At 40.0% G+C, this 20,515-nt stretch overlaps 1 protein-coding gene across 5 annotated transcripts in view; it reads left to right on the top strand.

The window, feature by feature from the left end:
- Positions 1–18,998, top strand: part of SENP2 (SUMO specific peptidase 2) — a 40,616-nt gene extending 21,618 nt beyond the window's left edge. For 4 of the 5 annotated variants that reach the window (XM_030861484.3, XM_060298312.2, XM_030861495.3 and 1 more), the window contains 6 exons: positions 1,253–1,384; positions 2,825–3,028; positions 4,024–4,103; positions 6,175–6,259; positions 16,122–16,217; positions 17,713–18,998. In XM_030861484.3, coding sequence (XP_030717344.2) covers positions 1,253–1,384; positions 2,825–3,028; positions 4,024–4,103; positions 6,175–6,259; positions 16,122–16,217; positions 17,713–17,775 — 660 coding nt within the window. In that variant the 3' untranslated portion in view covers positions 17,776–18,998. The remainder of the gene's footprint in view (positions 1–1,252; positions 1,385–2,824; positions 3,029–4,023; positions 4,104–6,174; positions 6,260–16,121; positions 16,218–17,712) is intronic. The other variant, XR_009563738.2, reaches the window with a different exon arrangement.
- Positions 18,999–20,515: the final 1,517 nt, after the last annotated feature.

Here is a 20,515-nt window from a genome sequence, read left to right as displayed (position 1 = left end):
GAGGTTTTTGTTAAGCGATTATGGTTCACTAAAATGTCCCTTTCAATGATTACTGTATTTGAAACGTTTCTGTAAGTAAAAACTTATAGAAAACAAGGAAATGAAGGTAGTTAAAAATTCTCATTTTAAAGGTGAGCCCACATCTTGACTCCTCCATTGTTGTGGTAGTCAGTCCTATTCAGTGAATATTTATTGAGCACTTACTATATGTTGGACATGCAGGTGGAGAGAGAGAGATCCATAAAATTACAAAATTGTGTTTAGTGGGGGGGAGCAGTATTGAAAATATTTGGATGAAATAACTTCTATTTGGTTTATAGATTCAGGCTTATAGCTTAAATATGCATTTCTCTTTGTAATTCTTTAGAATGATGCCATCTATTCAATAAGGTCTCAGTTGCTAGACTGCTGCCTAGTTTTCTAGTTTCTGCTTACTCTCTTCATGTCAAAAGTAGATAGAATGATCTCTTTGATTCCTAATTTTATTACTTTGATGTTTTAAAATAAAAGTTCAGGAGGTAGATAAGGAAAGTATGAAAATGCTTTTATAGTATTGTGAAAGGAGCAAAGGCTAAGGAGTGAGACACTCCGGTGTTCAAATCTTGGCTCTGCCTTTTAATCATTATATGACTTTGACCATGTAACCAAAATTCTCTGAGCTTTACCTCTTCTATAAAATGGTGATAATACTTTCCCCACAAGCAGGGATTAATGGTGTGCTTCAAGCATCTGGTACATGTTTGGCTCATGTATCCCACATGGTAGTGGGATAATTGAGAGTATACTTTAAATATTATTATCAAATTATTGTTTTCAGAAGTTAATAATTGAACTAGCATTTTTTATAACCATTAGTAGTAAGATTGCTTTGTGCTCCTAAATTGAAATTCTTTCCTACTTCAATTTGGTAGGTCTTTGATGATCTGTTTTTCTTAAGGGTCAGGTATTACAGAGATGAAAAACTTTTTTTTTTTTTGCGGTACGTGGGCCTCTCACTGTTGCAGCCCCTCCTGTCGCGGAGCACAGGCCCCGGACGCGCAGGTGCAGTGGCCATGGCCCACGGGCCCAGCTGCTCCGTGGCATGTGGGATCTTCCCGGACCGGGGCACGAACCCGTGTCCCCTGAATCGGCAGGCGGACTCCCAACCACTGCACCACCAGGGAAGCCCTGAAAAGCTTTTTTCAATCTCAGACTTTCAGTATCTGATAGTGGTTCCATATTAAAGTAGCAACCTCTGGACTTTGTAATTCAGGACATGGAAAAGGAAATCAGTAATGCTCTAGGCCATGGCCCACAGGATGAGATCCTAAGTAGTGCTTTCAAATTACGAATCACTCGAGGAGATATCCAGACCTTGAAGAACTATCACTGGCTCAATGATGAAGTAAGTTGTCTTTTTTTCCCCCTTTGACTATCATTATGCTTAGTCATTTTCTGTCTGTAACCATAGTGGTTTCTACACAATTAAAAGGGGCTGGTAAAGCAGCTATAGTTTTTCTAAAACAAAAACATCTTAAACCTTAAAAACATGATTAATTCTGATTGTTTGCTGCCTTTAATTAGCAATGTTTCCCTCTTCTGCATTTGTGCTTTGTTTCATCCACCACTTACTAGTCTTAAGTGAGATTTTTATAAATCCTGGGTGCAAGTGATAAATGGAAGGAAGCAAGCAATACTTTATTTTAGATGAATTCTTATAGGAGCCAGTTTATTTTTTCAATAATAAAGGAATATATTGATCACTGTATGTACACTATGTGATTTTTTTCTTTATTTCATTTGAGTGATAACTGTAAAATTTGTCCAATTGTCATCTTGTATCCTTATGTATTTAGCTAAAGGTAGCTCTTGGTTCTTGCCAATTTCCCAGTTGGTTCTTTACCCAGCTGCTCAGCCCCTGCATTTTCTCCCTTTGCCTTCCTTCCTCCCCGCTATGACTAGTGACATATAAACACATTCTTGTAAAATTAGCATGTTTCTGTTTCACATTATAAATGTAATATGTTTATTATAGAAAATTTAGAAAATACAGGAAAAGTGAAGGAAAAACATTATCGTTTGAAAGTGGCACAACTCAAAAGTAAACAAAATACTAATGTTTTGGTGTATTTCCTTCCATTTAATTTTTTTTAATTGAGGTGTAATTTATATATAGTAAAATGCACTTCCAGTTAATATTTTTGCATATTTTGTGTGTGATATAGTTACATATACATTTTCATTGTTGCAGACTTTCTCCTTGAGTTCTTTCTCTTGTCTCTCTTACTCACATGCCTCAAAAGTACAGTCTCATTCCTTCTTAATCCCTCCCATTTTGCACTGATCTTTTTTTTTTAATACATTTATTTTATTTATTTTATTTTTGGCTGCTTTGGGTCTTTGTTGCTGCGTGCGGGCTTTCTCTAGTTGTGGTGAGCGGGGGCTACTCTTTGTTGCGGTGTGCTGGCTTCTCACTGCGGTGGCTTCTCTTGTTGCGGAGCACGGGCTCTAGGTTCGTGGGCTTCAGTAGTTGTGGCATGCAGGCTCAGTAGTTGTGGCACACAGGCTTATTTGCTCTGCGGCTTATGGGATCTTCCCGGACCAGGGATCGAACCGTGTCCCCTGCATTGGCAGGTGGATTCTTAACCACTGCGCCACCAGGGAAGTCCCTGCACTGATCATTTTTTGTTTTCCATCTTCTGTCATAGACAGCCCTTTTATCCCCTTCCTTAGTGCCTTCCCTTCCCTCAGCTTATTTTCTAATTCATCCTAATTGAGTTAGGTAGAAATCTAGTTTTGATAATATACTTGCCATATTCTAACATTTACTCTCTTGATATTACAGGTCATTAATTTTTACATGAATCTCCTGGTGGAAAGAAATAAAAAACAAGGGTATCCAGCACTTTATGCATTCAGTACTTTCTTCTATCCAAAATTAAAGTCTGGGGGTTACCAAGCAGTGAAAAGATGGACCAAAGGGGTCAATCTCTTTGAACAGGAACTTATTCTGGTGCCTATTCATCGGAAGGTACATTGGAGCCTGGTGGTAAGTTGAGAGGTTTAATTGTTGGAGTTTGGATAATGACTGTTTTGTTAAATGCAGGCATAGTAACCACCGCTGTAAAGCAAATAGCGCAATAAAGAGAGTGACATCAATTTCTTGGTTTCCCAGTGCATATAAAAGTTATGTTTACACTACACTGTAGTCTATTAAGTCTGCAATAACACTATATCTAAAAAACAATCTACATACCTTAATTAAAAAATACTTATTGCTAAATACTTTTTATGCTAACCATCATCTGAGCCTTCAGTGAGCTGTAATCTTTTCACAATAGCATCAACGGTCACTGATCACAGATCACCATAACAAGTATATTAATAATGAAAAAGTTTGAAATGTTGTGAAGAATTACCAAGATATGACACACAGACATGAAGTGAGCAAACACTGTTAGAAAAATGACGCTGATAGACTTGCTTAATGCAGGGTTGCCACAGACCTTCAATTTGTGAAAAATGCAGTGTCTGCAAAGCACAATAAAATGAAGTGTGCTGGTAATGAAGGCGACTCTTCTGTCTAGTGAGAGTCCTGTAGTATATGTTAAAGGCATACTCTGCAGAGTCCCTTCTTAGTTCTTGAGTTGAACAACTTAGAAAGCTACAAGACAGTCTGTAGTGGAGGAGCTTTGATTTTTAATAGGAATTTTAATACACGTGGGTTATTTTATTACTTTTGTTTACGAGATGAAAACGGGTTTATTGTAGTAAAGGTATAAAGAAAAAGGCAAAAAAAAAGTCTCATCACTCTGAGAGGACCACTAATGTTTTAAGGAATAAGTTTCTATGCCTTTCTCTAGGAATAGAAAAATATAATTTTATAGACATGGAGCTCATATCATCTGTGATGTTTTATGAAAAATGTGTCTTAGAAATCTATTCATGTTGGTACATATATTTTTTTAAATGCTTATCTTTTTAGAAATAAAATTCTCATTTTTTTTGATGGTTGTTTCTGGATGTTGCATTTTTCCATTATAGGTGATAGACCTAAGAAAAAAGTGTCTTAAATATCTGGATTCTATGGGACAAAAGGGCCACAGGATCTGTGAGATTCTCCTGTAAGTAAAGGCTTAAAAAACTTCAGTGTTGCCTCAGTGTGCCCTTTGTTAAGTGGTCTTTCTTTCCATCCTCTGGTGGATGGTAGTCTAATGTGTAGTGAGAGCTCTCTTCCTAGTTGTTCACAACTTGACCTGAATCCATCTTTTTGTCTAAAAATAACCCCAAAATCTGATCTTAACTGAGAAATCTTATTTAATAGCATCACTGAAAACAAGTTTGTCATATGTCATAATGTAAAATATATTCGATGAGAATCCCGTGATTTGAATTAGATTTCTCTGGGATTGATACATTAGTTCTCTGAATTCTTAAGCCCACTCACTGATGTCTCTGTGCTTTCCATGATGGTTTGGTTCATCTCATAGAACCTGGAGGTAATTTTTAAGTTAAAACATGGTTTGTAGGTAACTGTTTTAATAGTAATTGCTAGAAACCTGCCTTTAAAGCATAGCCGTCTATTAGCTATGTAAAGTGATGAGAAGAATTTCACAGAGAGGAAGCAAATCAGTGAAATAAGTCTATTTTGAAACACTTATGACCACTGGAAGCAATTGCAGGTTCCAGTTTTTAATTTTAGTAAGGATACTTGGATAATTTTAATAAGGATACTTTAGTAAGGAACTCTTGTTGAATGATGTGAAGAAAAGTTAACAATAATTCAGTTCTTTCTTTTTTGATGTTGTTTTAGTGTAAAAGATCCTTTTAATTTATGGGTGTTTATCTTGAATAAAAAATGTAGAGAAGAAATTTTTTAAAATCATAAGATACAAATTGTTTATAAAGCAGTTATCTCCTAGTCTTTTCTGCTTAAGATGTATGTAAAATGTGCATACATACATATGTGTGCACATACACGTACATATAATCACATACTTACGAATGCTTTCATTGGAATCATACAGCAAAATTTTGTCTGTTGCTTATAATAGGATACCAAAAAACCATACTTTTATAACATTCATACTTTTCTTCCCCCCCCCCTCTTTTTTAATATATGAAGAGTTCAGCTTCTTTGGGTATCTGAGGCCCCCTCCCTTTCCTGATGCCCCTAGTCCAACTTTTCTCAATTTTTTTCATTATCACCTCCCCACTACAAATTTTTTTTTAATTTAATTTCTCCATGACAAGAGAAAATAGTATTAAGGAAGAGACTTTGTTTGTTTGTTGGGTTGAGCTTTAGAGGGCTACAAACCATTGAAATATCTAAGATTTTTGCCTTCTAAGAACCAGTTTTCACCTCTCTGGGGGTGATATTGCTGCTCCCGTTGTGAGCGCATGCCCTAGCATAGCACTGGTTTCCCTTTTATGTAGGTTAGGATGAGAACTGAGATGCCTTTGTTAAATTTGATAACCCTCTGGAGATTTGGATAAAATTAAATCACTCTCAATACTTAAGTATATATCACCTAGGAATGAGGAAATTCTCTTACATAACCACAATGCCATTATCACACTTAAGAAAGTTGACAACCACTAATGTGTAATAATATATGATTCATGTTCTGATATCGTCAGGTATCTTTTATAGCTTTTTTTCCTAATCCAGGAAGTCAGTCAGGGTTCATGCATGTAAGTAATGTCTCTTTAGTCTCCCTTAGTTTAGAATAGCCTCCTACATTTTTTTTTGTTTTCCATGGCAGTGCCTTTTCTTTTTAAGACTCCAGGCCAGATGTCTTGTTTTATATCTGTTTTTAAGTGAGAAAAAGCAAGTAATAGAATGAAGTACTTTTTTAATAGAATAAAATGTGTGTTTTAAAATGGGGTGGAGTAGAGAACTAGAAGAACAAACAGCAAACCATTAATAGTAAATATTTCCATAGTGGTTATTATGGGGTCTTTTGCATTTTACATATTATGTTTTAATTTTTAAAATATAACCATATATAATTTTTGTAATCAGAAAAAACACAAAATAAAATGTAAAAAGCCAAAAACAATCATACTTAAAAAAATCTAACAGAGATGGCTTTGAGAATGGCAGGTCTATTAAACATCATGATGTCTTTGTAGTCATAATGCTAAGTCTCCACAGGGATTCATCAGTATATTCCTTCTTTGCTGTTTTTTCAGTCAGTATTTACAGGATGAAAGTAAGACCAAAAGAAATATTGACCTGAATGTTTTAGAGTGGACCCACTACAGCATGAAGCCACATGTAAGTGGTGATCATCTGTATTTCAAATACTTTGTTGCATTTCCTGTCAGTAGCGTATTATTTAGACTTGGCTTCCTTCCTCCCCTTACTCACTCATCCTTAGGCATGCATTCTCCTAAGGTGTACATCGTTAGAATGATCACTTCTAAATCTTCAGAAATTCATTTAACCAAGTTGTTTGCTTTTTTTTTTTAAGTTGTTTGCTTTTAAGCCTTTATCTTGTTTCTTAAACTATAAATGTTAAATATCTGCATGTCTCAAAAAATTGAGAAAAAAACACAACACAATAAATTCAAGCCAGCTACTTTTCTTGGTTGGCATTAATGGAAATTTTAAAGCTCCTGTTCAAAACTTATCTGAGAAATTTGTATATTTAGATCTTAAGCGTCCGATGCTGTGAGTCCTCAACAGTCAGGTGTGCTATTTGTGAATGTGCTTTGGATCTTGCCAGATTTGAATCTCATTCAGAGTTTAAAAATGCATACATCTGGGACTTCCCTAGTGGCACAGTGGTTAAGAATCCTCCTGCCAATGCAGGGAACACGGGTTCGAGCCTTGGTCCGGGAAGATCCCACATGCCGCGGAGCAACTAAGCCCGTGCACCACAACTACGGGGCCTGCACTCTAGAGCCTGCGAGCCACAACTACTGAGCTCGTGCACCACAACTACTGAAGCCCGAGCACTTAGAGCCTGTGCTCCACAACAAGAGAAGGCACCACAGTGAAAAGGCTGCGCACTGCAACGAAGAGTAGCACCCGCTCGTTGCAACTAGAGAAAGCCTGCTTGCAGAAACAAAGACCCAATGCAGCCAAAAAATAGTTAATTAATTAAAAAACGCAGGGCTTCCCTGGTGGCGCAGTGGTTGAGAGTCCGCCTGCCGATGCAGGGGACACGGGTTCGTGCCCCGGTCCGGGAGGATCCCACATGCTGCGGAGCGGCTGGGCCCGTGAACCATGGCCGCTGAGCCTGCACCTCCGGAGCCTGTGCTCCGCAGCGGGAGAGGCCACAACAGTGAGAGGCCCGCGTACCGGGAAAAAAAATAAAATAAAAGCATACATCTTTTAGCCTTAATGGCTCCTTTTCTTTAAAAAAAAAAAAAAAAATTTATTGGGCAGTGTTGGGTCTTAGTTGCGTCACGTGGGATCTTTATTGCCGCGTGCTGGATCTTTTTTTTTTTTTTTCCCCACAGTTTACCCTTCCCCCTCCCCATATCCTCAAGTCCATTCTCTAGTAAGTCTGTGTCTTTATTCCTGTTTCACCCCTAGGTTCTTCATGACATTTCTTTTCCTTAAATTCCATATATATGTGTTAGCATATGGTATTTGTCTCTCTCTTTCTGACTTACTTCACTCTGTATGACAGACTCTAGGTGTATCCACCTCATTACAAATAGCTCAATTTTGTTTCTTTTTATGGCTGAGTAATATTCCATTGTATATATGTGCCACATCTTCTTTATCCATTCATCCGATGATGGACACTTAGGTTGTTTCCATCTCCGGGCTATTGTAAATAGAGCTGCAATGAACATTTTGGTACATGACTCTTTTTGAATTATGGTTTTCTCAGGGTATATGCCCAGTAGTGGGATTGCTGGGTCATATGGTAGTTCTATTTGTAGTTTTTTAAGTAACCTCCATACTGTTCTCCACAGTGGCTGTATCAATTTACATTCCCACCAAGAGGGTTCCCTTTTCTCCACACCCTCTCCAGCATTTATTGTTTCTAGATTTTTTGATGATGGCCATTCTGACTGGTGTGAGATGATATCTCGTTGTAGTTTTGATTTGCATTTCTCTAATGATTAGTGATTTTGAGCATTCTTTCATGTGTTTGTTGGCAGTCTGTATATCTTCTTTGGAGAAATGTCTATTTAGGTCTTCTGCCCATTTTTGGATTGGGTTGTTTCTTTTTTTGTTATTAAGCTGCATGAGCTGCTTGTAAATTTCGGAGATTAATCCTTTGTCAGTTGCTTCATTTGCAAATATTTTCTCCCATTCTGAGGGTTGTCTTTTGGTCTTGTTTATGGTTTCCTTTGCTGCGCAAAAGCTTTTAAGTTTCATTAGGTCCCATTTATTTTTGTTTTTATTTCCATTTCTCTAGGAGGTGGGTCAAAAAGGACCTTGCTGTGATTTATGTCATAGAGTGTCCTGCCTATGTTTTCCTCTAAGAGTTTGATAGTTTCTGGCCTTACATTTAGGTCTTAAATCCATTTTGAGTTTATTTTTGTGTATGGTGTTAGGGAGTGATCTAATCTCATACTTTTACATGTAGCTGTCCAGTTTTCCCAGCACCACTTATTGAAGAGGCTGTCCTTTCTCCACTGTACATTCCTGCCTCCTTTATCAAAGATAAGGTGACCATATGTGCGTGGGTTTATCTCTGGGCTTTCTATCCTGTTCCATTGATCTATATTTCTGTTTTTGTGCCAGTACCATACTGTCTTGATTACTGTAGCTTTGTAATATAGTCTGAAGTCAGGAAGCCTGATTCCTCCAGCTCTGTTTTTCGTTCTCAAGATTGCTTTGGCTATTCGGGGTCTTTTGTGTTTCCATACAAATTGTGAAATTTTTTGTTCTAGTTCTGTGAAAAATGCCGGTGGTAGTTTGTTAGGGATTGCCTTGAATCTGTAGATTGCTTTGGGTAGTAGAGTCATTTTCACAATGTTGATTCTTCCAATCCAAGAACATGGTGTATCTCTCCATCTATTTGTATCATCTTTAATTTCTTTCATCAGTGTCTTATAATTTTCTGCATGCAGGTCTTTTGTCTCCTTAGGTAGGTTTATTCCTAGATATTTTATTCTTTTTGTTGCAATGGTAAATGGGAGTGTTTTCTAGATTTCACTTTCAGATTTTTCATCCTTAGTGTATAGGAATGCCAGAGATATCTGTGCATTAATTTTGTATCCTGCTACTTTACCAAATTCATTGGTTAGCTCTAGTAGCTTTCTGGTAGCATCCTTGGGATTCTCTATGTACAGTATCATGTCATCTGCAAACAGTGATAGCTTTACTTCTTCTTTTCTGATTTGGATTCCTTTTATTTCCTTTTCTTCTCCTATTGCTGTGGCTAAAACTTCCAAAACTATGTTGAATAAGAGTGGTGAGAGTGGGCAACCTTGTCTTGTTCCTGATCTTAGTGGAAATGCTTTCAGTTTTTCACCATTGACGATGATGTTGGCTGTGGGTTTGTCATATATGGCCTTTATTATGTTGAGGAAAGTTCCCTCTATGCCTACTTTCTGCAGGGTTTTTATCATAAATGGGTGTTGAATTTTGTCAAAAGCTTTCTCTGCATCTATAGAGATGATCATATGGTTTTTCTCCTTCAGTTTCTTAATATGGTGTATCACGTTGATTGATTTGCGTATACTGAAGAATCCTTGCATTCCTGGAATAAACCCCACTTGATCATGGTGTATGATCTGTTTAATGTGCTGTTGGATTCTGTTTGCTAGTATTTTGTTGAGGATTTTTGCATCTATGTTCATCAGTGATATTGGCCTGTAGTTTTCTTTCTTTGTGACATCCTTGTCTGATTTTGGTATCAGGGTGATGGTGGCCTTGTAGAATGAGTTGGGGAGTGTTCCTCCCTCTGCTATATTTTGGAAGAGTTTGAGAAGGATAGGTGATAGCTCTTCTCTAAATGTTTGATAGAATTCGCCTGTGAAGCCATCTGGTCCTGGGCTTTTGTTTGTTGGAAGATTTTTTTTTTTTTTTTTTTTTTTTTGTGGCATACGGGCCTCGCACTGTTGTGGCCTCTCCTGTTGCGCAGCACGGGCTCCAGACGCGCAGGCTCAGCGGCCATGGCTCACGGGCCCAGCCACTCCACGGCATGTGGGATCTTCCCGGACCGGTGCACGAACCCGTGTCCCCTGCATCGGCAGGCGGACTCTCAACCACTGCGCCACCAGGGAAGCCCAGTTGGAAGATTTTTAATCACAGTTTCAATTTCAGTGTTTGTGATTGGTCTGTTCATATTTTCTATTTCTTCCTGATTCAGTCTTGGCAGGTTGTGCCTTTCTAAGAATTTGTCCATTTCTTCCAGGTTGTCCATTTTATTGGCATAGAGTTGCTTGTAATACTCTCTCATGATCTTTTGTATTTCTGCAGTGTCAGTTGTTACTTCTCCTTTTTCACTTCTAATTCTATTGATTTGAGTCTTCTCCCTTTTTTTCTTGATGAGTCTGGCTAATTGTTTATCAATTTTGTTAATCCTTTCAAAGAACCAGCTTTTAGTTTTATTGATCTTTGCTATTGTTTCCTTCATTTCTTTTTCATTTATTTCTGATCTGATTTTTATGATTTCTTTCCTTCTGCTAACTTTGGGGTTTTTTTGTTCTTCTTTCTCTAATTGCTTTAGGTGCAAGGTTAGGTTGTTTATTTGAGATGTTTCCTGTTTCTTAAGGTAGGATTGTATTGCTATAAACTTCCCTCTTAGAACTGCTTTTGCTGCATCCCATAGATTTTGAGTCGTTGTGTCTCCATTGTCATTTGTTTCTAGGTATTTTTTGATTTCCTCTTTGATTTCTTCAGTGATCACTTCATTATTAAGTAGTGTATTGTTTAGCCTCCATGTGTTTGTATTTTTTACAGATCTTTTCCTGTAATTGATATCTAGTCTCATAGCATTATGGTCAGAAAAGATACTTGATACAATTTCAATTTTCTTAAATTTACCAAGGCTTGATTTGTGACCCAAGATATGATCTATCCTGGAGAATGTTCCATGAGCACTTGAGAAAAATGTGTATTCTGTTGTTTTTGGATGGAATGTCCTATAAGTATCAATTAAGTCCATCTCGTTTAATGTATCATTTAAAGCTTGTGTTTCCTTATTTATTTTCATTTTGGATGATCTGTCCATGGGTGAAAGTGGGGTGTTAAAGTCCCCTACTATGAATGTGTTACTATCGATTTCCCCTTTTATGGCTGTTAGTATTTGCCTTATGTATTGAGGTGCTCCTATGTTGGGTGCATAAATATTTACAATTGTTATATCTTCTTCTTGGATTGATCCCTTCTTGGATTGATCCCTCTTGGATTGATCATTATGTAGTGTCCTTTGTCTCTTCTAATAGTCTTTATTTTAAAGTCTATTTTGTCTTATATGAGAATTGCTACTCCAGCTTTCTTTTGGTTTCCATTTGCATGAAATACCTTTTTCCATCTGCTTACTTTCAGTCTGTATGTGTCTCTAGGTCTGAAGTGGGTCTCTTGTAGACAGCAGATACATGCGTCTTGTTTCTGTATCCATTCAGCCATTCTGTGTCTTTTGGTGGGAGCATTTAGTCTATTTACATTTAAGGTAATTATCGATATGTATGTTCCCATTCCCATTTTCTTAATTGTTTTGGGTTTGTTATTGTAGGTCTTTTCCTTCTCTTGTGTTTCTTGCCTAGAGAAGTTCCTTTAGCAGTTGTTGTAGAGCTGGTTTGGTGGTGCTGAACTCTCTCAGCTTTTGCTTGTCTGTAAAGGTTTTAATTTCTCCATCAAATCTGAATGAGATCCTTGCTGGGTAGAGTAATCTTGGTTGCAGGTTTTTCTCCTTCATCACTTTCAATATGTCCTGCCACTCCCTTCTGGCTTGCAGAGTTTCTGCTGAAAGATCAGCTGTTAACCTTATGGGGATTCCCTTGTGTGTTATGTGTTGTTTTTCCCTTGCTGCTTTTAATACGTTTTCTTTGTATTTAATTTCTGACAGTTTGATTAATATGTGTCTTGGCGTATTTCTCCTTGGATTTATCCTATATGGGACTCTCCGTGCTTCCTGGACTTGATTAACTATTTCCTTTCCCATATTAGGGAAGTTTTCAACTATAATCTCTTCAAATATTTTCTCAGTCCCTTTCTTTTTCTCTTCTTCTTCTGGAACCCCTATAATTCGAATGTTGGTGCGTTTAATGTTGTCCCAGAGGTCTCTGAGACTGTCCTCAGTTCTTTTCATTCTTTTTTCTTTATTCTGCTCTGCAGTAGTTATTTCCACTATTTTATCTTCCAGGTCACTTATCCGTTCTTCTGCCTCAGTTATTCTGCTATTGATTCCATCTAGAGTATTTTTCATTTCATTTATTGTGTTGTTCATCGTTGTTTGTTTCGTCTTTAGTTCTTCTAGGTCCTTGTTAAATGTTTCTTGCATTTTGTCTATTCTGTTTCCACGATTTTGGATCATCTTTACTATCATTATTCTAAATTCTTTTTCAGGTAGACTGCCTATTTCCTCTTCATTTGTTAGGTCTGGTGGGTTTTTATCTTGCTCCTTCATCTGCTGTGTGTTTTTCTGTCTTTTCATTTTGCTTATCTTACTGTGTTTGGGGTCTCCTTTTTGCAGGCTGAAGGTTCGTAGTTCCTGTTGTTTTTGGTGTCTGTCCCCAGTGGCTAAGGTTGGTTCAGTGGGTTGTGTAGGCTTCTTGGTGGAGGGTACTAGTGCCTGTGTTCTGGTGGATGAGGCTGGATCTTGTCTTTCTGGTGGGCAGGTCCACGTCTGGTGGTTTGTTTTGGGGTGTCTGTAGACTTATTATGATTTTGGGCAGCCTCTCTGCTAATGGGTGGGGCTGTGTTCCTGTCTTGCTAGTTGTTTGGCATAGGATGTCCAGCACTGTAGCTTGCTGGTCGTTGAGTGAAGCTGTGTGTTGGTGTTGAGATGGAGATCTTTGGGAGATTTTCGCCGTTTGATATTATGTGCAGCTGGGAGGCGTCTTGTGGACCAGTGTCCTGAAGTTGGCTCTCCCACCTCAGAGGCACAGCACTAACTCCTGGCTGCAGCACCAAGAGCCTTTCATCCACACGGCTCAGAAGAAAAGGGAGAAAAAGTAGAAAGAAAGAATTAGTAGAAGTAGAAAGAAAGAAAGGAGCGAGGGAGGGAGGGAGCAAGGAAGGAAGGAGGGAAGGCAGGGAAAAAAGAAAGAAGACAAAGTAAAATAAAGTAAGATAAAATATAATGAAGTTATTAAAATTAAAAAATAATTATTAAGAGGAAAAAACAACAAAAAAATGGATGGGTAGAACCCGGAACAAATGGTGGAAGCAAAGCTATACAGACAAAATCTCGCACAGAAGCATACACATACACACTCAGAAAAAGAGGAAAAGAGGAAAAAATCATAAATCTTGCTCTCAAAGTCCACCTCCTCAATTTGGGATGATTCGTTGTCTATTCATGTATTCCACAGATGCAGGGTACATCAAGTTGATTGTGGAGCTTTAATCCGCTGCTCCTGAGGCGGCTGGGAGAGATTTCCCTTTCTCTACTTTGTTCTCACAGCTCCCGGGGCTCAGCTTTGGATTTGGCCCCGCCTCTGCGTGTAGGTCGCCGGAGGGCGTCTGTTCTTTGCTCAGACAGGATGGGGTTAAAGGAGCCGCTGATTTGGAGGCTCTGTCTCACTCAGGCCGGGGGGGGAGGGAGGGGCACGGAGTGCGGGGCGACCCTGCGGCGGCAGAGGCCGGCGTGACGTTTCACCAGCCTGAGGCGCGCCGTGCGTTCTCCCAGGGGAGTTGTCCCTGGATCCCGGGACCCTGGCAGTGGCGGGCTGCACAGGCTCCCCGGAAGGGGGGTGTGGATAATGACCTGTGTTCGCACACAGGCTTCTTGGTGGCGGCAGAAGCAGCCCCAGCGTCTCATGCCCGTCTCTGGGGTCCGCGCTGTTAGCCGCGGCTCGCGCCCGTCTCTGGAGCTCCTTTAAGCAGCACGCTGAATCCCCTGTCCTCGCGCATGAGGAAATAAAGAGGGAAGAAAAAGTCTCTTGCCTCTTCGGCAGGTCCAGACTTTTGCCTGGACTCCCTCCCGGCTAGCCGTGGTGCACTGACCCCTTCAGGCTGTGTTCACGCTGCCAGTCCTCTGCCTGCGATCCGACCGAAGCCCCGAGCCTCAGCTCCCAGCTCCCGCCCGCCCCGGCGGGTGAGCAGTCAAGCCTCTCGGACTGATGAGTGCCGGTCGGCACGGATCCTCTGTGCGGAAATCTCTCCGCTTTGCCCTCCGCACCCTGGTGGCTGTGCTCTCCTCCGTGGCTCCGAAGCTTACCCCCTCTGCCACCCGCAGTCTCCGCCCGCGAAGGGGCTTCCTAGTGTGTGGTCACTTTTCCTCCTTCACAGCTCCCTCCCGCTGGTGCAGGACCCGTCCCTATCCTTTTGTCTCTGTTTATTCTTTTTTCTTTTGCCCTACCCAGGTACGTGGGGGGTTTCTTGCCTTTAGGGAGGTCTGAGGTCTTCTGCCAGCGTTCCGTAGGTGTTCTGTAGGAGTTGTTCCACATGTAGATAGATGTATTTCTGGTGTATCTGTGGGGAGGAAGGTGATCTCCGCGTCTTACTCTTCCGCCATCTTCCCGGAAGTCCCCTGCTGGATCTTTAGTTGCGGCAAGTGGGATCTTTTGTTGCAGCATGTGAACTCTTTTTTTTTTTTTTTTTTTTTTTTTTTGCGGTACGCGGGCCTCTCACTGTTGTGACCTCTCCCATTGCGGACAGGCTCAGGACGCGCAGGCTCAGCAGCCACGGCTCACGGGCCCAGCCACTCTGCGGCATGTGGGATCTTCCCGGACCCGGGCACGAACCCGTGTCCCCTGCATCGGCAGGTGGACTCTCAACCACTGCGCCACCAGGGAAGCCCATGTGAACTCTTAGTTGTGGCATGTGTGATCTAGTTCCCGGACCAGGGTTTGAACCCATGTCCCCTGCATTGGGAGCATGGAGTCTTTGCCACTGGACCGCCAGGGAAGTCCCCTAATGGCTCCTTTTTAAAGTAAGCTACATTAGTTCAATTTTAGCCCTAACCTCTATATAATGGCTTGACTATCTTTATCCAAAAGCATTTTCATTTCTAAGCTGAATAATTAGAAGAGTAAGTGTTGAGATTTCCTGAGGAAAGCACAGATAAAAGAAGAGTTTGTTAGGATGAGGAACTGTGTTCTGGAATGGGAAATGTAATAAAGAAGACAAATTCTCTTCATTTGTGTGGTGGAGTCTAAAGCTCTTTCCACTCTGTGATTGATGCTGGGCTCAGGAGAGAAGTTCGAGGTACCTACCATATGTATGGGTGGTGTGCATTTTCAATCTTTTCCTTTTTACAATAATCATGTGTATTTTTTGAATAAAAATTGAGTTGTTGTCATCTAGTATGTTTTCCAGCAGTGGAATTAGACTCTCCTATTCCCCTTATAACTGACAGCCAAAGTGTGTAAGGGGCTGGCCAAGATTAGTGCAACACGGGCTTGGGGAATGTGTGAGTTTACTTCACCTGGGCTTGGAATCCACCACCTTTGGTTTATGGTGCCTTTAAGTGCTGCTTGCAAGCAGTAGTGGTTTTTTTTTTTCAGGACAGAACTGAACATCATGGCAAGATTTCCTAACTGGTTAAACCCTATAAAGAGTCTTTTTTCTCTCTCCTGCTTGCAGCTGTGGGGGTCCAAAGCAGTAGTCTTAGTTTTCCGGCTAGGGAAGACAAGTCAGACTCTGCAGTTAGGAAATAGTTTAGTTGTATTGTAAGCATATCTCTGGTTGAACCACACTTAGCCATTTTCAAAATTTATGAATGCCTTTGAAACAATTCTGACTAGAATTCCTGTTCCTGGTAATAAACCTTCTTTCAGTTTGCTTTATATGAGAGCTGAGAGATTGAACTCTCACTTTGCTTTTCTCTTTCCTTCTAAAAAACATTTTCCATGAGGCTCACATACTCCATTGTCATGGGTTGGGTTTTTATGCCACATAAAGACTAATTGTGTTTGTGTTTGTGTGTTTGTGTAATACCAGATTTAACATTTACCTTTATAATATTGTTTGTCCACAGTAATATTTAGAAAAAGTCAAAGGAGTTTGTATTTGATGAAATTTCACCCCTTCCTCTCTTCTTTTTTTGTAATTTTAGGAGATTCCTCAACAGTTGAATGGGAGTGATTGTGGAATGTTTACTTGTAAATATGCAGATTATATCTCTAGGGACAAACCTATCACATTTACTCAGGTGAGTGGAGACCCCTCCTCATCCTTTTACTTGTTATTAAACAAGATAAACTCAGAGCATGTTACCAGTGCCTGGCACACATTAAACTGTTAATAATGGTAGTTGTGCTACTATTATTGCTGTAAACCTTGGCCATAGCCCTACTCTTGCTAGTATCAGGGTTTGTCACTGTATCTGCTCTCACGTTTATCCTAGTCTTTGGTGACCAGTGGGGCAATTTGCATATCTCTGAACTCCAGTGTTCACTGGTTCTTGAGTGTTACTAATATTTTTAGCCAAAGAAGGAGGCACATCAGAATATGTAACAGCATGGGGAAATCAGGCCTTGTGAGAACTTAAGCTGCAGGTCTAAGATGTAACTATGAATGCTGATTTTCCCTTCTGTTCTGATTATTTTTGGTTCTCCATAGCTCTGCATTTGAGTGGAAATTCAAATATGTTGAGAACTCTTGAGTATTTATGTTTGTAATAGTGGATTCTCAGTCTTTTTACAACCAAGGACAACCTCCTTTAAAAAATAGTTTGCTTTAACAGACCTCATCTTGATAGCTACCAAATTGTACATATTGAATAGTAGGACTAATAATAACCCATTCTAAGCTTTTGAACAACATGAACTAACTAGGGCTCCCATGCTGAATTAATAAAATTGGTTAGCTTCAGCAGTTTTACTAAGAATAAATGTAATTTTTTACTACAAGTTTTGAGCTATTTAAAATAATTTATGAATCCATGTGTTAAGACTTTTTAGGCCTCTTCACACTAGTTTATAGTAAAATGGTATATCCAACTATTTATAAGGAAACTCCAGGAGTACCTCAAGGGTATCTGATTTCATCAAAAAGAGTTACAGGTGATTTTGGATTTGTCTTGCATGTTGTTGCTTTGAAAATTGGACCATGTAGTGATTATCAGTTAAAGCAGAATAATATATTAAGAAAAGCCTCTAATTCTTTGATGCTTCTAAAGAAGGAGTTATTAATTCTCTGAACCTAATCACATGAGATTTGAAGGGGGGATGTTGCTATTTGAACAGAATTGGCCATGGACAACATTTGGTATAGCACAGAGTAATTTGCAGGTTTGTTTTTTTCTTTATTTAAATAGACTTCATGTTTTTCTCATAAGAGAGCAGAATATGTTAATTTTAGAATGTTTTGAAATACAGGTAAGTAGAAAAGTTACTTTTTGTGCCGCCACTTAGCTATTTCCCTTTTTGGTACACGTTTTTGTTATGAAGTTGTTGTTGGACTCTATTGTATAATTCTGCATCCTGCTTTGATTTTCCTTAACACGGAAAAATGCTTATGATACATATAATAATACAAATAACGTCCTTTTTTTATGGCTTTGTAAGTCTATACCATGATGTGGAAAAGTCAAGGCTTACACAAAGGACATTGACATCCTACTTTATTTACATGCTACAACTAAAGGTTATTGACGCTGGGCACTTTCACGTGTGATGTATGTGTTACTTGTGGATTCTCTGCAGCACCAGATGCCTCTGTTCCGGAAGAAGATGGTGTGGGAAATCCTTCATCAGCAGTTGCTGTGAGAACACCCTGCCGCAGTCCCTCCCGCTGCTGGTGGTTCTTTCACAGATGGACGTTTCCATATACCTCATGCATTGTGGGTTAAAAAGTCCCTGCATCACCTCTGTTCTCTCACAGGTACTGAGCTGTTAGAAGTGCATGAAGGCCCCTCTCTGCACCCTAGTCCTGACTTGGTGTGTGGAGGGCTGCTTGCAACCCTGTTTATAAGGCCATGCCTGCTCAGAGCCCTGGACTATCAACCCACACAAGAACAAACGCTAATTAATACTTTTTTAAGATTTTTTTTTTTCCCCTGTGAATGTGGGAAATGCAGGATTTATTCTATGATTTTTCTGTGTGTTCGTTCATGTGTATTCATTCACTCACTCATTTGCAAACATAATGGGCAGTGGCTGTTTTCTGCTGCTCTTTTGAAGTTAACTCTAAATTTCTCATTTGGACTATTTATTTCTGAAAGGAATGTTAAGCTGCCCCTGCTGAAGATCAGGAGGGAAATCAGTGGGGGGCGGAAGGGTTAATTAACTTCTCTAGCTGGAGCAGTAACTGCCAACTTGAAGCAGGAGGTCTTCTTTCTTTTGAGGCTTGAAAATGCCAGGAGAAGCGCTGTGGTGTAGGGCTCTGGTTGCCTTTCAGAGGAAGTTCCACACTACAGCATTGGCACGGTGTCGTGGAAAAGTGGAACTGTGGCCAAGGAACTCTGGCTATCCAAGTGTCTTCAGAAGAGTGTCATGGTCATCCTAAAGAGACTTCCCTTTCTGGAAATGAGGTGACTTAGCTACTCTTAAAACTGGATTTGAAGTCACTGTAAACCCTAAATCTTCATTTTCATCCCAGATCTGGTTGAGTATAAGCCTCAGATATGTAAGGGCTGGCCTGAGCTGTTTATTTCAAAAGATACTATTCAGTTTAAAGCTATTTTCCTCAAAGTTTTTTTTTCTATATATAAAGCCAAAATTAAGTTTTGTACTCATTAGTATTTACATCTCCCCATTCCACCGCCACTGAAACCTGTGCAAGAAAATTTAGTACTTGGCTCTGAGGTTGCCAGTTATACCGTAGTCTATTTTGCCTATGAAAGTTTGTATTTAACTGTTTTGTTCATTGAAAACCTTACAGTGGTTATGCATATTTAATTTCAGAAAGTTTAGAGTTGGTCAGAACATATTTTGCAAGATCTAGTGCCTAGTGTTGCTTTTCTGATGTAATAAAAGGTTGTCTGGCAGAACCTGAAAAGTATACGCTGATTTCTAACCCTTTCCCTACTTAAACCTCCCACACTTCTCCTCGTTCACAAAAGTAAGAGGTCAAACCAGAAAAACTGGGCATCTGTTAGCTATGAATCAACATGTCTGCCATCTGGAGGCCCTGGCTTCTGGTCACAGAGGCATACTCTTTTTTTTTTTTTTTTTTTAATTAATTTATTTAATTTTAGCTGCATTGGGTCTTCGTTGCTGTGTGTGGGCTTTGTTGCGGTGAGCAGGGGCTGTTCTTCGTTGAAGTGCGTGGGCTCTAGGCGTGCAGGCTTCAGTAATTGTGGCACATGGGCTTAGTAGTTGTGGCTCGCAGGCTCTAGAGCGCAGGCTCAGTAGTTGTGGCGCACAGGCTTAGTTGCTCCACGGCATGTGGGATTTTCCCGGACCAGGGCTCGAACCCGTGTCCCCTGCATTGGCAGGCGGATTCTTAACCACTGCGCCACCAGGGAAGCCCTACAGAGGCATACTCTTGCAGGCAGTTTTCCCTGAGATGTGTAAAGGTCTTGGTATAAGACCTGGGGCCTCTGGTGAGGATTGAAACTGCTGGGCCTACTTGATGGTCAAACCAGAGGATGTGTGCTTAGGTGATGATTAAAGAGTGAGCCAGTTGGGCTGAGTCTCCCTCAAGCTTAGGCTGTACAGAGAACCCTGCCTGCAGCCTCCGTTCCTTTCTTGAGGCTTCTGGAGCTGTGCCAGTGAGTACTGGGTTCAGGCAGCGGGCACAGCCAAGAAAGGCCAGAGATTTACTGGGTCAGCAATGCACTGAATGCCTGGTTCCCACTTGGCACTATAGGTTTCACCTGAGAATTTAGAACCTTGGTTAAGATTTGTTCCATGTGGGGTAAATCCTTTTAGGAATGGCAGCCCAAATGAGTGATGCTGGGGGTTAATGTATTTGTATTACAAGTATTTGGAGGGGCTTCTTAGAGCAGCATTCACTGAGCTTTCCACTAATGTGATTCTTCAGGATAGCTCTTAATAATCTTCTAGGACATAATGAATTGATGAGAACAGAGAGTCAAGTTGGAGAATGCCATTCTACTTAACCCTGAGTTTCTGAATTTAATAGGAGATAACACAGCCATGCTTCTGTAGGCACTGACATTTCTCTGTACAGACACTTGTTGGTAATAGAATTTTAATACCTAAACAGTTTATGAGAAAAGCCGCCAGCTACTGATAATTTGCTAATTATCAGTAGCAAATTATTAACATTAAAGCCAGTGAGAAAGATATCTGTATCTCTATTGCAGTAGTTTGGGGGTCTGAAAAAAAGGTGGAGTGAACCATTGTTCTTTTTTTAGTAGGCAGTCTCTCCTAAAGATTGATGAAGAAAAAAAAACCCCACAACTGTTGGTGAGCAAATGACTTTCTCATTTTTGACCTTTGAGCCAGGAGGAGGGTGGGAGGGAAACAGACTTGGGGCATATGGAAGATGTCTGGAGAGCCCCTTATTCTACCTCAGTTACCTAAGGCTGTTAGAACTTCT

Source organism: Globicephala melas, chromosome 4, assembly GCF_963455315.2.
Source record: "Globicephala melas chromosome 4, mGloMel1.2, whole genome shotgun sequence".
Classification (NCBI taxonomy): Eukaryota; Metazoa; Chordata; class Mammalia; order Artiodactyla; family Delphinidae; genus Globicephala; species Globicephala melas.
Note: the sequence above shows the minus strand (reverse complement) of the source record. Positions and strands in the feature narration are given on the sequence as shown.